The sequence below is a fragment of the Ruditapes philippinarum genome, unplaced genomic scaffold, assembly GCF_026571515.1.
Source record: "Ruditapes philippinarum isolate M1 unplaced genomic scaffold, ASM2657151v2 ctg6126_1_1_1_1, whole genome shotgun sequence".
NCBI classification, from domain to species: Eukaryota; Metazoa; Mollusca; class Bivalvia; order Venerida; family Veneridae; genus Ruditapes; species Ruditapes philippinarum.
In genome coordinates this window covers 37,780-52,738 of record NW_026851834.1, presented here as the reverse complement: position 1 = coordinate 52,738, position 14,959 = coordinate 37,780, and the positions used below count along the sequence as shown (strand labels likewise).

The 14,959-nt window shown below is 30.0% G+C and overlaps 1 protein-coding gene across 1 annotated transcript; it reads right to left on the bottom strand.

The window, feature by feature from the left end:
- Positions 1–7,560: 7,560 nt before the first annotated feature.
- LOC132740756 (uncharacterized) lies at positions 7,561–14,557 on the bottom strand. The gene is made up of 6 exons (XM_060728730.1): positions 14,526–14,557; positions 12,021–12,078; positions 10,335–10,591; positions 9,392–9,600; positions 8,704–9,098; positions 7,561–7,992 (listed from the first exon to the last, which is right to left on the bottom strand). Exons 4-6 carry the CDS (start codon positions 9,527–9,529, stop codon positions 7,809–7,811), a joined length of 717 nt encoding a protein of 238 aa, XP_060584713.1. The 5' UTR covers positions 9,530–9,600; positions 10,335–10,591; positions 12,021–12,078; positions 14,526–14,557; the 3' UTR covers positions 7,561–7,808.
- Between the last annotated feature and the right edge of the window lie 402 nt (positions 14,558–14,959).

Below are 14,959 nucleotides of genomic sequence, written 5' to 3'. Positions count from 1 at the left end.
CTTTTGAGTGGATTATTGTTTTATCCGTGATAATTATATTTGGAAAATTTCACAGCGACAATTATCAAAATCAAGTGTCACACTTTTCAATGACGAGACTACTTTTTAAAGATGTTCACTATGTGGTATCTGTTTAGAGAAAATCAAAGCTAAAAGCGATAAATAACCCATATTTCAAACGTAATAAAAAGACAAGACTTATTTCTATTCATTAAATTATCAATCACCAAATATTTCTCATTTTTTTTTATTTCATTTTAACAGGCTGAAAAATACACTAACTTTCCACTGCTATTGATTACTAAGCATACAACAAAAGAAAATTCGTTGGTTTGGTGTGTACGATGTTATTTATTTCATCTAGTGAACTTCAAAAAAGTAATGCTCACTCTTGAGTACGCCACTCTTGAGAAAAACTGTTTTTTAAGGTCACTCGGTTAAATAAATTTCATTTGCACAATAACAAACAAATGTCCTCTATATATTTCCATCATTACATGGTTACAGGAAAATATTTGCCGTTCCAAATGGTATATCACTTTCCCATGTAGCTCTTTTTACTTTTCATGTTATTCATGCAGACATTTGTCTATGCTGAAATATTTTGATGACAAAATATTCACAATTTATGCAAGCCTATCGTGAAAATACAAGAGCTACACTATAAGAAAAATTGTACGACCTGGAACAGGTTTTGATTTTAGTAATTATAAATCAAATATTGAAAGATAAAATGATAAAAGGCAAACACCATTTGCTGTGACCCAATTAATCGTGAATGAATATCAACATTGTCACACGCCTGAATTGCGTATATTTCTTTTTTGTACTCCAGGTGACATGCAAGAGAACTTTTTTTTATCATCAAAATCATATCGTTATTTTTAAATTGTAAGAGAATTTTTAAATAAGAGTATCACATATTAAACACTGTAGTATCAAATAACTTTATCCTATACTGGACAGGAGTTTAACATTTCATAGAAAAGTCAGGATTAAGGCTATTTACTATTTTACCGATACCTTATATAAAGTTATTTGGTATTTCTTACTATTTTCTGAAATTCTAAAAACGTCCACATTCGCGAACTGTTGACCGGTCTAGTTTCGACTGTTTCCCTCGCGTGCTCTGACGTCATTGACGTCATAAATGATTCCACTTGAAGCGTCTATCGATCTTGATCATGAACCAAGCGTGGCAAAATATTAAGTTTAAGTATTAACATATGTGCACTTGAACTATTTTCTTGTTCCTTTTTGCTTCTTTCTGTAAAGTACTATTAAAACAGTAGTTGATCAGTTAATAAAACAGTTATTTCATACGTGATTTTGGAACAGTCAAACAGATGTCCCTCGGTGTTGGGGATTAGTGTTTTGAAACTGTTGGTCTCTCGGCCTACGGCCTGGGCAACAGTTCAAAACACTACCCCCTCCACCTTGGGCCAATAGTTTGAATGTTCCCAAATCACATATTAAATTACTGTATATTATTACCTGATACCGTTTATAAAAAAATAATTTCATATTTTTTACTGTTTTTTCTGTCTAAAAAACGTTCATGTTCGCGAACTGTTGATCGGTCAATAGTTTCGACTGTTTCCCTAGCTCTGACGTAATAGAGGATACCCCCTGGAATTTAATTAATTGCAAAATGACTGTTTCTTTCAGGTTTTTGTTAACACGAAATAACAGAGTAAAACAGTATGAAAATCTACAGGCATAAAAAATGTTGGCGTTCGTGGACATAGTTAAAAGATAAATTAAGAAAGTTTAATTATAGATATATTTGCTTAATTTTTTTTCTTGTTCATTTTTTTCTTCTGCAAGTACTGTTAGAACAGTAATCGATCAGGTAATCAAACAGTTATTCATATATGAATAACTGTATACTGTTAACTTCGGTCTAGAAAAAACCTGTTCATGGTATATACATTCAAGTATATGTTGATGCCTGAAAACCAGTTTAATTGGAAGTCATTGGGTTGTTTACTAATTTGTTCCTCCTTTTTATCACGGGTTTAAAATGAAAACACTTCTCCGCTTCAAATTTCACTTTACGGTCTTTGAATAAACCACGGTTTTTAATTGATATAATTGTGGTAGTGCTCTACGCAGGGTAGTGTTAACAGGAAAATGCGCGACATCGAATTAAAGAAATTGAAGTAAAATCGACAAAAACAAGAACGTGCGCCGCAACTATTACCCAATCTATAAAACACGTGATTACAAAAGTTCATAAGCAAAAGTAAGTAAAGATGATGAAAACTACTTATAACAAAAAATTCGTCTACATCACAAAAAAATTATTAAAAAAAAAACACCAATTTTGTGTCCGAAATTTGATTTATATTGCATTTTTTTAAAAAATTTAGGGGCCAATATCTCTAAGGAATAAATTTCTATTTGATCAACATCTTCAACAAAAATGCAGATTGTGTTTAATATGATTTATTTCGTAAAACGAAATTTTAATTGAACTTATAACATTTTATTGAAGGGTTTTAGTTTTTTTCTAGAATCAAAATTAAGTCTTACCACTAATGTTAGTGAAACACCCAAGTAAAACGAAAACACCAAAATATATTCCCATTTTTTCTCTCTGCATATAGAAATAAATTGTTATCTTCGCATAAATTGCATGGGTTTTTAAAGGATTGGTGACACTGTTTGATTAATTTGCAAAATATCTGTTTTGAGGCCCGTACTAAAAGCTACTCCAATTTTATATTATTTATTTTTAAGAAGTATAAATTGTCAAATGTCACATTTGCATGTAATTAATATTAGCATATATTACTTATAAATTAATCGAGTATAATACAATTGAAAAGCTAATCAGGAACGGAACGAATATTTATGGCAGTAATAATAAATAGACAAAAGAATCAGACATTCAAATATATTTGACGATATTTTTCACATTGCTACACCACTTGTAAAATATTACATCAGGTGTTCACTCAGTGAAATATAATAGAGGATATTAAATGAGTGTAGGCTACGAGTTGAATAAAATCATATTATGCGAGCCTCTGGTGAGCATAATATTGTTTAATTCAACAAGTTCAATAAATGTTGTACTGAATCTACACGAATATAATATTCTATTTATCACATTTATGAAATAAGAACAGTAAACTGTTAACAAGGGTCATTTTTAATGTACGCGCCTATAGTGTAACGCTAACATTAGCGCGCTTTTTGAATTTGAAATTCATGTCATGTAAAAAATATTAACTGATATCCAATTTTTGTTTAAGTTTTTAAAAAGGTGTAAAGTAGTGGTTTGCAATGTTTGATATGTTTAAGTATTTTTCTCTAGTTATATCATACTATATTACTTATTATTATGAATGTCAATATATATATAGAAACAAAAGGTTTACAATATAAAAATGCCAACATGCCTTGGCCAAAGTTTTCAAAAGTAACGGTCGACATGAAAGAAATTTAAATGTAATTGGATTGGTTTAGTTTGTTTTTATCAGAACCTCTTTCTGCGTTTTTAAACCACGACTACGTCATGTTTTTCAGACTTTGAGCCATCACCATGGTGACCGCAGGAAACGATTTCTTTATTTATGCAGCTATGAAAGTCGTAAAATCCATGCTTTTAAAAAGTCCATTTAAAGTGTTAAAGAGGGTCATTAAAGGTTGCATAATTATGATTAACGCATAAAATAAGATAAACTCAGGAATCTTAAGATACTGTTTTATTAAGAAAGCTTTATTTGCTAAGTATATCTGGTGTGCATAAAGAGTACTTGAGTGTTTAGATAGGGTACTTAATATAAAACTTCGAACGTGCTTTTTATGACTTGTCCGCTACATTCTTTTTATTTTGTACTTTATTTGTTTGATTGGTTAAATGCGATTTCTATTTGTATTTTGTTTTTGCTTTAATTGGTTCTGTTCCATGACGTAAAATATGAAAAAAATAGAAACCACTTTTTCTTGGTTTTAACATGGATTCATTTTTTTAATCATGAATTCGATTTATGATTTATTTATAAATGCAAAATAAACTCAACACAAGTTCGAAATAGACCTTGATGATTTTTTTCAGAACAATCCTGATAATTTCATATTAATAAAGACAATAAAAATAGTAACACAATCTTTATAAAACAGCTTTGTAATATTACTCAATCCCTCGTTGTGTAGTTGATTCACGCTACCCCCCTGATCTTTAAATTGCGGATTCAAAGTTGTGTGTTTCATTTCCCTTTCAGAGCGTGGTCGAATGTATGATCGGCATTAAAAATAACTGTCGCAGAGTTTATGTAATTGTAGGATGTGATACTAACAATTGACCAATGCAATTTAAACTGATATTTGCAAAAACCACAAGGCATTCAAACTTTTGGTTTTGGTTGGAGTGTAGCTCATTTTTCTAAGATGATGAAATAACGACTTTAATTATTACATTGTTGAATGTGTCATGAGTTTTCTATTTATGCTTATACTAATAAGATATTATACCACCAACAATACTCTGTGTTATTTTTCTACTGCAAAACGCAAGGTGTCCAGTTGAAATGTTTATACAGTATGAACCGCATCTCAATGTTATTTATTTCATGCCTATATTTGCATTTATAGAAACGTTTTTGTAAACAATGCTCGCATGTTAATTACTCAGCTTGATTACTGTATGCTTGTATTGGTATTATAGATATAGAAATAAATAAAGAAATTTCATTAGCATTGCTAAAAGCTGCACAAGGAATGAAATGAGATATAACGCTTAGGATTGAGATTAAAATAACTCTAATGCGATCTCTCAAAAGTCTAAGATCAAATGTGTCCACAAGGACTTCGGGTCTGAAATAAAAATATTCAAGGTATGCTATCAAATATTTATAAGGTCCAAGATCAAATATCTGCAGGGTCTGAGATCAAATACCTGCAAGGACGGAGATATTTAAAAACAAATCTACACAAATCAACGATATTCACAAAATCTTTATATCAGTACAGTTACATGTAAAGTAATTTGACCGTCATATATAATGTTTCATAGGTATCTTATATAAACCTTAACAATAAATTAAAGCGTAAACAAATCATTTTACTGAGCCTTTTTTGCAAATTACTTATATTTTTAACTTTGAAATATATTTTGTCAAAAAGTAAAGTAATTTAAGTTTTTAGATTTAGAAATACACATTTCATATGGCGATCTTACTCTGATCCATTTCACGATACTGTGTGTTTACAGGCTTGGGCACACCGTGCGGAAAAGTCGGAAGTGTGACAGAATGTTGCGTTACAAAATATATCAAGTCCTCCATTGTTATTGAAATACTTGAAATCTTTGTACACAAATCTTGTCTCGTGGGTAGATTGTGAGATGATATGTGTGTTTCTGTCAACTTCGCATCTACAACAAAATAGAACTATTGGCTTATTATAAAGTAAGTTTACCTATGTGAGATCTTTATCTTAAACCAAGTGATATTAGAATGTATTTAGTGAATAAAATCAGTTTCTTTTGTAAACGATAGAGACCGAAAAAAGGCCCCCTCCCATTAAAAAAACAAAAAAAAAAACGTTGAATAATTTTTATTTATCTTTAAAATTCCCAAAAAGGGTAGATTCGATAAAATGCCATTTAATAACATATTGGTATTCACATAGTTGTAGATATTTTATAAAAATGGAATGTTAAGTGTATGTTTGCAATATTTGAAAAGTAAAATGTGTATATGGTTAAAATGTTTAGTCAGAACCTCTTACCGTTCATACCAAAAGTGTTAATACATCACGTGCATCTTTTTTACTAAGTTTGTTATGTCTTAGATGTTTATCTGTTACCTAGGTAAGAACAAGAGACCATGATCTCAATTAATGCTGCAATAAACAAAAACCCAAACCCCACTATTTCAACAAGTTCATTTAAAATACTTTCTTTTAGGCCAACATTAAAGGTTGCATAAATGTGATTAATGCATAAAATAAGATAAACTCAGGAATCTTAAGTTACTGTTTTATTAAGATATCTTTATTTGTATAGTATATACGGTGTGTATAAGAGTACTTGAGTGTTTAGATAGAGTGCGTAATATAAAACTTTGAACGTGCTATTTATGATTAATTCTAAACATTCTTTTTTCTCTTACACTTAAGTCTGTTTGATTGGTGAATGCGCTTTTTATTGGTATTTTGTTTTGTTTTGATTAGTTTTGTTCAATGAGGTAAAATATATATCAAATTAATTAGAAACCACTTTGACTAGATATTAACATGGATTTTTTTTGGTTTTGTATATTGAATTGTCAATTCGATTCATGATTTATTTACAAATGCAAAATAAACTCAACAAAAGTTCGAACTAGACCTTAGAGTTTTTTTCTCTTTTTTTCTTTCTTTCTCTCTTTTTCAGAATAATAAAACTTCTCTTTTACACATTGTGCATTTGATTCACGCTACCCCCTAATCATAAAAGTTGAATCAAAGTTGTGTGTTTCATTTCCCCTTTCAGAGCGTGGTCGAATGGATGATCGGCATTAAACAGAATGTCGTGAAGTTTAGTTAGATGATGGGATGTGATACTAATAATTGACCAGATTATACATTTCCTCCATGTGAAATTTAAACTGAAATATGCAAACCCGCAAGGCATTCAAATTTTAAACGTTTGGGTTTGTTGGTAGTGCAGCTCAATTTTTAAACTGTTGAATGTGTCATTAACTTTCAACTTATTTGTTGACTATACTAAAATGATAATATACCATCAACAATACTCTGTTGTCTTTTTTTTTCTTCTGTAAACCGCAAGGTGTCTATTTAAATCTTTTATTCAGTATGAACCCTTACTTCAATGTTACTCTTTTCATACATACATACATACATACATACATACATACATACATACATGCATGCATGCATGCATGCATGCATGCATGCATGCATACATACATACATACATACATACATACATACATACATACATACAAAATACATACATGTTTCTATTTCTAGAAACAGTTTGTAAGCTTATACTTGTACGTTAATTACTAAGCCTATTTCCCTATACTTCATGCTTGTGTTGAAATTATAAACATGGTTTGTAACAAATAAATTTAGAACTAAGCTAGTTTACCTACGTTATCGCTTAATTGAATATTCTAGAAATGGGTTGTAAACAAATGTTCCCCATCTTTTACACGTTTGCTTGTTTGCTTGTAAACAGCAGAAGAGAATCAATATGCAGGAAATATCGGCGTGATGTTCTTCCATTCGTAAATATTTTAACATACAGTGTAAACGAAAGTTACATTATAGTTGATCCAAAATTGTATCTAAGTAACGCTAAAATAATTTGTTCATTATCATTGCTAAAAGCTGTACAAGTAAAGAGATTAAACATAACCATAAAGACGGAGATTAAAATAACTCTAATGCGATCTCTCCAAAGACTGAGATTGAATATATCCCCAAAGACTGAGATAAAATATATGTAGGGTCTGAGATCAAATACCTGTAGGGTCTGAGATCAAATACCTGCAGGGTCTGAGATCAAATATGACCTAGGACTAAGATTTAAAAACAAATCTACACAAATCAACGGTGTATATCATTACATTTACATATAAAGTAATTTGACCGTCATAAAGAATGTTTCATAGGTCTCTTATATAAAACTTAACAATAAACTAAGCGAAAACAAATCGTCTTATGGGGTCGTATTCTGCAAATTACCTACATTTTTAACTTTGAAATATATTTTGTCAAAAAATAAAGGTAATTTAAGTTTTCAGATTTAGACATATACATTTCATATGGCGTCTTCATTTTGATCCATTTCACGTGACTGTGTGTGTACAGGCTTGGGTACACCGTGCGGAAAAGTCGGAAGTGTGACAGAATGTTGCGTTACAGAATATGTCAAGTCCACCATTGTTATTGAAATACTTGAAATCTTTGTACACAAATCTTGTCTCATGGGTAGACTGCGAGATGATATGTGTGTTTCTGTCAACTTCGCATCTAAAATAGAACTATTGGCTTATTATAAAGTATGTTTACCGATGTGAGTTCTCGATCTAAAACCAAGTAATATTAGAATGCATTTAATGAATAAAGTGAGTTTCTTTTGTAAAAGATTGTGGCCAAAAAAGCCCCTTCCAATTTAAAAAAATACACCTAAAAAGTTGAATATTTTTTATTTATTCTCAGAAAGAGTGCAGATTTTTACCAATTTACCAAACATCTGAAATATATATGAATAAAGCACTATAAACAATTAATTAATAAATCCAGAATGAAAAGGTGAATGTTTCAATAAATTTTGTGAAATATTTCAAATACATTTATTCTATTAGAATATGAGATAAATTTCCCACTAATAATAAAAACATTGGCTGTTCCTATAAAAAGTAAATAGAAAATCACTAAAAATGCGTACATGTTTTACAAATAAAGTTTAATCAACAATGGTTAATATAGACGGAGTCGATAAGTCCCCTTACTTCCGTTATTATCAAATCATTAAGCGCCATAGAGTACAAGTCAAACACATTTAAGCATTACTTTTCTTGTTGATACCACTGCAATTTAACATTTAGATTAAACCTATTCTGAAAAAGATAACAATTTCAACTACTTGCTGTAGGCGGCCTTTATGATACCTATTGTATCTAGAACTGCTATCTGAATTTGTTTTATACTTTAAAAAGACATAATATTTCAATTTCTTACCCTTGGTTTATCAAAGTGACATCCATAGCTGATGTGTTTGTTCCTGATGGCCTCGTGAAACACGTTTCTAGTATCATTTTTGTATCCCAATCAGGCAATGTAGTGAACACTTTAACGAATACATTTTCGCCAAGTACCACCTTTAGGGGATTTCCGGAAATACGGTTTAAAAAGTTAACGTCACTAAAATACGTCATAGATAATTGGTAGTGACTTGTAAACGAGGCATTATGTACTTCCGGAATATGTTCCACGTGCGATGACGTTACTTCATTGGCATTGACGTCACATTCCACATTAAAAGTCCACTCGTGTTTCAGAACCACATATGGACGAACAGGGTCGAATACAATGTAGAAAAGGTTGTTTTTGTAAATATTCATGTCAGTATTAAACTGAAATAGAAGTGTATGTATAAAGAAAACCGTTTTGTTACAAAACTTATTATAAACTATTTGTAAACTTTTTATACCAAATGTGAAAATGGTAAATAAAAAAACTGTGAGATATCTACTTTGTTGTAAAGGATATTTATAATAAGATATGTTCTCATAAAATTCATTGTTTCTCAAATGATATAAATATAATCAAATAAGTTGTAGCAGATATTACATAAACGTGATAACACTGTAAACAATGGAAGGAGATTATGGAGTGAGAGTGCTGAAGTTTTCGTTGATGTGCTTACTTTTTCAGAGGTGGAACACGTGTTGAAGCTTTGTTGAAAAAGCAAAAAGGAGTTATCAAGATGACCTTGACATTTCTCCGAGCCTAAAAATAGATCAGCTGGTTTGACTGAATGGTACTTCATCTGCAAGCGACTCATGTTGACAGATATATTCCAGTGTGATGCTGTACACTTGACCTCTATAGCATCTTCAAGACGAAGATGACTTCCTGAAAAAAGATCATGATTCAAATTAGGCTCAGATATATCTGTGGTGTTCATAATGTCTTATATTATTAAAATTCTTGTTTCAATGTAAAGAGGATATATAACGCATTTTTATAGCGTTTGTTGTATGATCTTTTAATGAATATTAATTAAAGCTTATTTCAGGGTATTTCTGGTTCATCCCTCAAAAATGTTTCTAAATTGTTTGAAAATACGAGTATGTGTTAAATAACAATATCAAATTTCTACAAAAAAATATATTTGAACACTCTTCTTGCTCATATGAAATTACTTAATACAATGATTCTTGTAGACCAATTCGTCTAATAAAATATTTCATACTTATGTAGAACTACATTGGCTAATAAAAAATACAGTGTACATAAATTCATAAACATTCATTATTGTTGTTGTTGTTGTTTTTATTATGATGATTATTATTATTATTTCTATTACTACTATTATTATTATTTTTATTATTATAATTATCATTATTATTATTATTATTATTATTATTATTATTAATAATAATATTTTTGTTGTTGTTGTTGTTGTTTGTTTGTTTGTTTGTTTGTTAATTTATTTGTATGTTTTCTGCCTTTTAGCTTCTGGTTTGTTGCTGCTGTTATTTCTATTGTTTGTGTCAGATGATGTATAGTTAGAATTCATTAATACGTTACACTGTTGCTGAAAATTGTGTGAAAACAACGATTTCGAGACAATAGTTTCAACTTACCCACGGTCGATGTTACTGATGGACACTGGCAACCGTATCGAATAGCAAAGTCTGGACAACTTGCGTACAGAATATGTGGATAAGGCTGACAAATAAGCCCAATAACTTGATTGCATACTGCTACGTAATGATTAACTGTACTATTCAGTATTAAACTGAAGGACTCGAGCTTGTCATCTCTACACTCTGCAGCAATTATCGATTCGCCAGCGCAAATCTTATTTAAGACACTTGCTGGTTGGTGTTCATAATTTGATCTGAAAAGAAAGTTTTATTACTAAATGGTGTTCCTCCATAGAAATATATTTAACATGTTATTCTGGTGTCATTATAGTAAGTAATTTAATATGAACAAGAAGAGTGTTCAAATATATTTTTTGTTGAAATATGATAATAATATTAAACACATACTCTTATTTTCTAACAAGTTAGATATATTTTCGAGGAATGAACCAGAAAACCCCTGAAATAGGTTATAAGTTCATTTGATTGTTTTTATGTATTTTTAGAAAAGGCAATTCACTTATATCATAAAGAAAACCTATAAGGTTGCAGTTTGGGTTATTTCTTCAAATTATTGAATTCGATTCTAACATTATTGTGTAAGTCGATGGAGATTTTTATTTAAAGTCAAATTGATTATCATAATATTTTTGTCTTACAACAATTATTAGGATGATATCTATGTTTTCTGATGCAAGTTGCTATATTGGAATATACAAACAAATAAAATGCGTTGTTTACACACTTATTCGGCCATGATTTGGGCAATGACTATTTGTAAATTAAGTTTTATACCACTGAAAAAATGAAGATAACATGAATATAGTTCTGTGTGGAGACAAGCCGACGAATTATAAGTTATAAAATTAATAATACTGACAATATATAAATATTCTAAATGGCACAATGTGTGACATTGTTGTTGTTATTCCTATAGTATTTCACCTGCTTAAAAGAGGTTATCACTAAACACAGTCAGTGCGATTTGCAGCGCAGAGCTTCTTTCCCCTAATTAGCACGGAAATAGTCGGCCGACAGTGTAAAATTGAAATTTGAACTAATACTCACTTTAAAATTACCCTTTAAGGTATCATTTAGAACTTTTATTATAAAGTTTTATTTCATATATATTTAAAGCAAGTTTTGAAAACCTTGCATAGCTTGAATGTTCTTCAAAAAATAGAGAACTTGAATTATAAATGTGCCCCTGAAAATGCATTAGAAGCAGATACATATTATATGCAGAATATATTTTCCCAAACAACGACTAGTTGCACGTTCTAAAGTCTGAATATTTTGTGAAAAGTTCTATAAGATGTTTCTAAAAATGTATAACAATATTTTTAAAAATGTTTGTTTTATTTATATAACTTTTATTTTATTTATTCATTTAATTATTATGCTTTATAAAAAAGATGAAAAACCAAATGTATAATTCGTAAAATAGATATATAAGTTTCAGTAATGGAATCACTTTTTTGTTACAGGATATATAATGATCAAAAGGATTAAAGTGTTGATTCAAGGTGTCATATAGGTTTGTACGATTTGGAAAAAGTTTTTTTTCTACATATTTCCTCGGTTATCGTTCAAAAGGTTGAACATGTTTTAAAAGACTTGTTAATTATATCTAGACGATACAACATTGTATTTGTGTAATATAGACAAAATATAGGTGCATACCCATTTCTCAATGTAACAGATGTATTGAACCATGTTGAGTCCCAGCAAATTTTCCTACCTAAAATAAAAAAATTGTTAATATCAAAGTGGATTTAAACAATTTTCAGTTTGCATAATGAACTTAATGTCATACCAAAGAGAATGTAGGGCAAAGCTGTGAAAATGGGGAAAACTTTTACTGTCTTTCATTTAAGACTCCGCACAGCAAGTTCCATTCGGTTAATTTGTTTTGGCAAAATAGTGTGTAGTCCAGGTTAATGATGATTTTACCTTTGTGATTTATCTGCTGCATTTTTACTTGAAATTTGATGATCCAAACATATAATTTTTCGCTACTCTTCGGGGTTTTGGATTCGGGTTTCAACAGACTAGTTCTTAACATTAATCTAAATAAATTGAGAATGATGAAAAAAAGACAAATTCATACCGGGACCTGAGTTTTTGCACGAAACTTACTTCTGTTTAGGTATATAAAAGTAATTATAGAAATTAAAAAACATGTTTTTTATAACGTGATATATAGAGGATATTTGTTTGTTTGTGTGTAAGATGAAATTTTATTTCATCAAGTGGGCTTTAAAAACAGTATTCTCACGAGTGGCGTAGCCACGAGTGAGAATACTGTTTTTAAAGTTCACGAGATGAAATAAAATTACATCTTACACAACAAACAGACAAATTTTCTTTTTATTTTATGCTTAAAAACAAGTTAAAACGAAATTTCCATAATTTTAACGTTAATATTAAAATCTGTTTCCCCCATTGAGAGCCCCATTTAGACGGAATTCCTCATTTAAAACAAGAAGTTTTGAGCTGAAAAATAAGTCCGCCAATCAAGGTTAAATGACGGTAATATTTATTCATTTTATTAAATAATATGAATGATCGCTTGTTTTAATAATAAAAACAAACAATTCTTGTAGGAGAAAAAGTCCAACCATCCATCCATATTTCTGTTACTTACTGCGAATTTATATTAGACCTGGTTTTGTAAAATGTAAGCGGCAGCCACTTTTAAAGTTGTGTATTTTATGGGAGGAAAATAATTGTGTAAGATTCAGAAGGATATAATTTGGATTTGTTAGTCATACACCTTTTTAAAAGAAAGAAAACTTATATGAGGATTGTAACAGACAAAAAATAAGTGTTGACAGAAGTGAAAACATTCAGAAAAGGAGCTAGGAAAATGGAAAACTTGGAAGCTTGCTAAGGCAGCTAAGGAACGCTGGGTTGTTTTACTTATTTTGAGAGTGATGGCTGTCAATGCTTTTCAATTTTTCATAAAGCATACGGCAGTTATTGCTCGTAGGATACTTTAATATGCCGAAATGTCATCAAGAGCAGTTTAGCATGGGGAAGGAATGTATTTTTCAGACTGTAAAAACGAAACAAAAAAAATTAAGAGACGAAATTTTGTGATTGGAATTTGAAGGAATAGAAGTAAGTTTTCTCTCTTTATTACTTTTGACATTTAAGTTATTTATCTATTTCAGCTTTGCTATTTTTTTAACAGCCTGGTATTGTCAGAATTGTCAGTAAAAATAAAATTGAGGTACCACATGGGGAAAATCTTAAAAAAGTAGTTTCGTCATTGAAAAAAGTGAAATTATATTTTGATAATTTTCACTGTGAAATTATCAAATATAATTTTCACGGATAAATCAGTAATCCACTGAAAAGCATAAAATAAAAGTCGATATCAATTTCAGCATTATGGCATTTATTATGATTTCAGATTAGCATGTGAAATCATAAAAAATATTGTTTGTGAGGTCGTAAAATTCTCAAAGTCAAAGTGTTAAATTATCTCTTATCTTTGAATACCATTTTACCTTAATATTCTTTCACATGAAACGAACTTACTAGTCTGACTTGCATGTCGGATAGTACTGAAATTGAATCAATAGACGTACTTTTGAGACAGTTAAATGAATGATACTAGTAGTTGAAAAATATTAATTGTGTTATCGAAGCGCAAATAATGTTGCTGCCTAATTGCTTATATGTTAAGCTGGCACGAGGAGATATTTTTCTTCTCCTTGAATTGATGCTTTCACTTTGGGAAATTTCTAGGTGTCATAGACACTTTGATCTACAAAGGAGATTTTTGCTCCTCCATAATATTGTGAGAGCGGGGAAATTTCCGTTAAATAACTGGGTTTCACAGAGTCACTTGATAATCATGTTATACGATTTGGTAAGTCATTCTGTGGAAGCTGCTTAGTAAGCAATGGCAAAGAGTAATAATAATGTTAAAGAAAAAAAAACAAATTCAAATGCAAAAAAGTAATGCTGGACAAATTTCCGGTTGGACTTTACAAAAAACGCCCATATGGCATATATTCGTATTCCTATGGATAACAGGGTCAATATATGTGTCTTAATTTTAATTATTCCATAAATGTTGTCATTTATTTTCAAAGTGACTATGACATCTTTATTTACAAATTGATTTGCTATGCAAAGATTTTACAGGAGTAAAATTATTTTATAGTCACTTCTTACCATGTACACTACCAGTGAATAATAATCCAAATATTAATTAACTTGTGTACATAAAGACTGGTTTGAAATATTAATTTCCTTTCTAATATTATTTGATGTAATGAGGCCTTGGAAGTAAATATTCAAACTGTGATTTATGCAAAAACGTCTCGCCTTACTTGAATATAGCCTAAATGTACTTTGGTTTATGTAAGAAGAGTACATATGCCATTGTGCATCTGGTAGCATCTAAAGAGGGGGATTTGGTTAAGATAACATAATGTATAACGCTTTTAAATAAATGTCTGCATATAATAAATATTTTAATACATTTTATTTTAGAAACCCTCACATGACTCATTGCCTCTTAACATGATGCTACACTGATACAAGGCTGGTTCAAAGGTTTGAGTATAAGATACATTAAGTGGCTCGTTTGTTTAAATTAAACTTAA

Excerpts from the sequence above, each read along its gene's own strand:
- LOC132740756 (XM_060728730.1), bottom strand. The coding sequence starts at position 9,529 with ATGAGTCGCTTGCAGATGAAGTACCATTCAGTCAAACCAGCTGATCTA. Across the intron at positions 9,099-9,391 it reads CGTGTTCCACCTCTGAAAAA|TTTAATACTGACATGAATAT; the intron begins GTAAGCACATCA and ends CTTCTATTTCAG. Across the intron at positions 7,993-8,703 it reads GTCACTTTGATAAACCAAGG|ATGCGAAGTTGACAGAAACA; the intron begins GTAAGAAATTGA and ends GTTCTATTTTAG.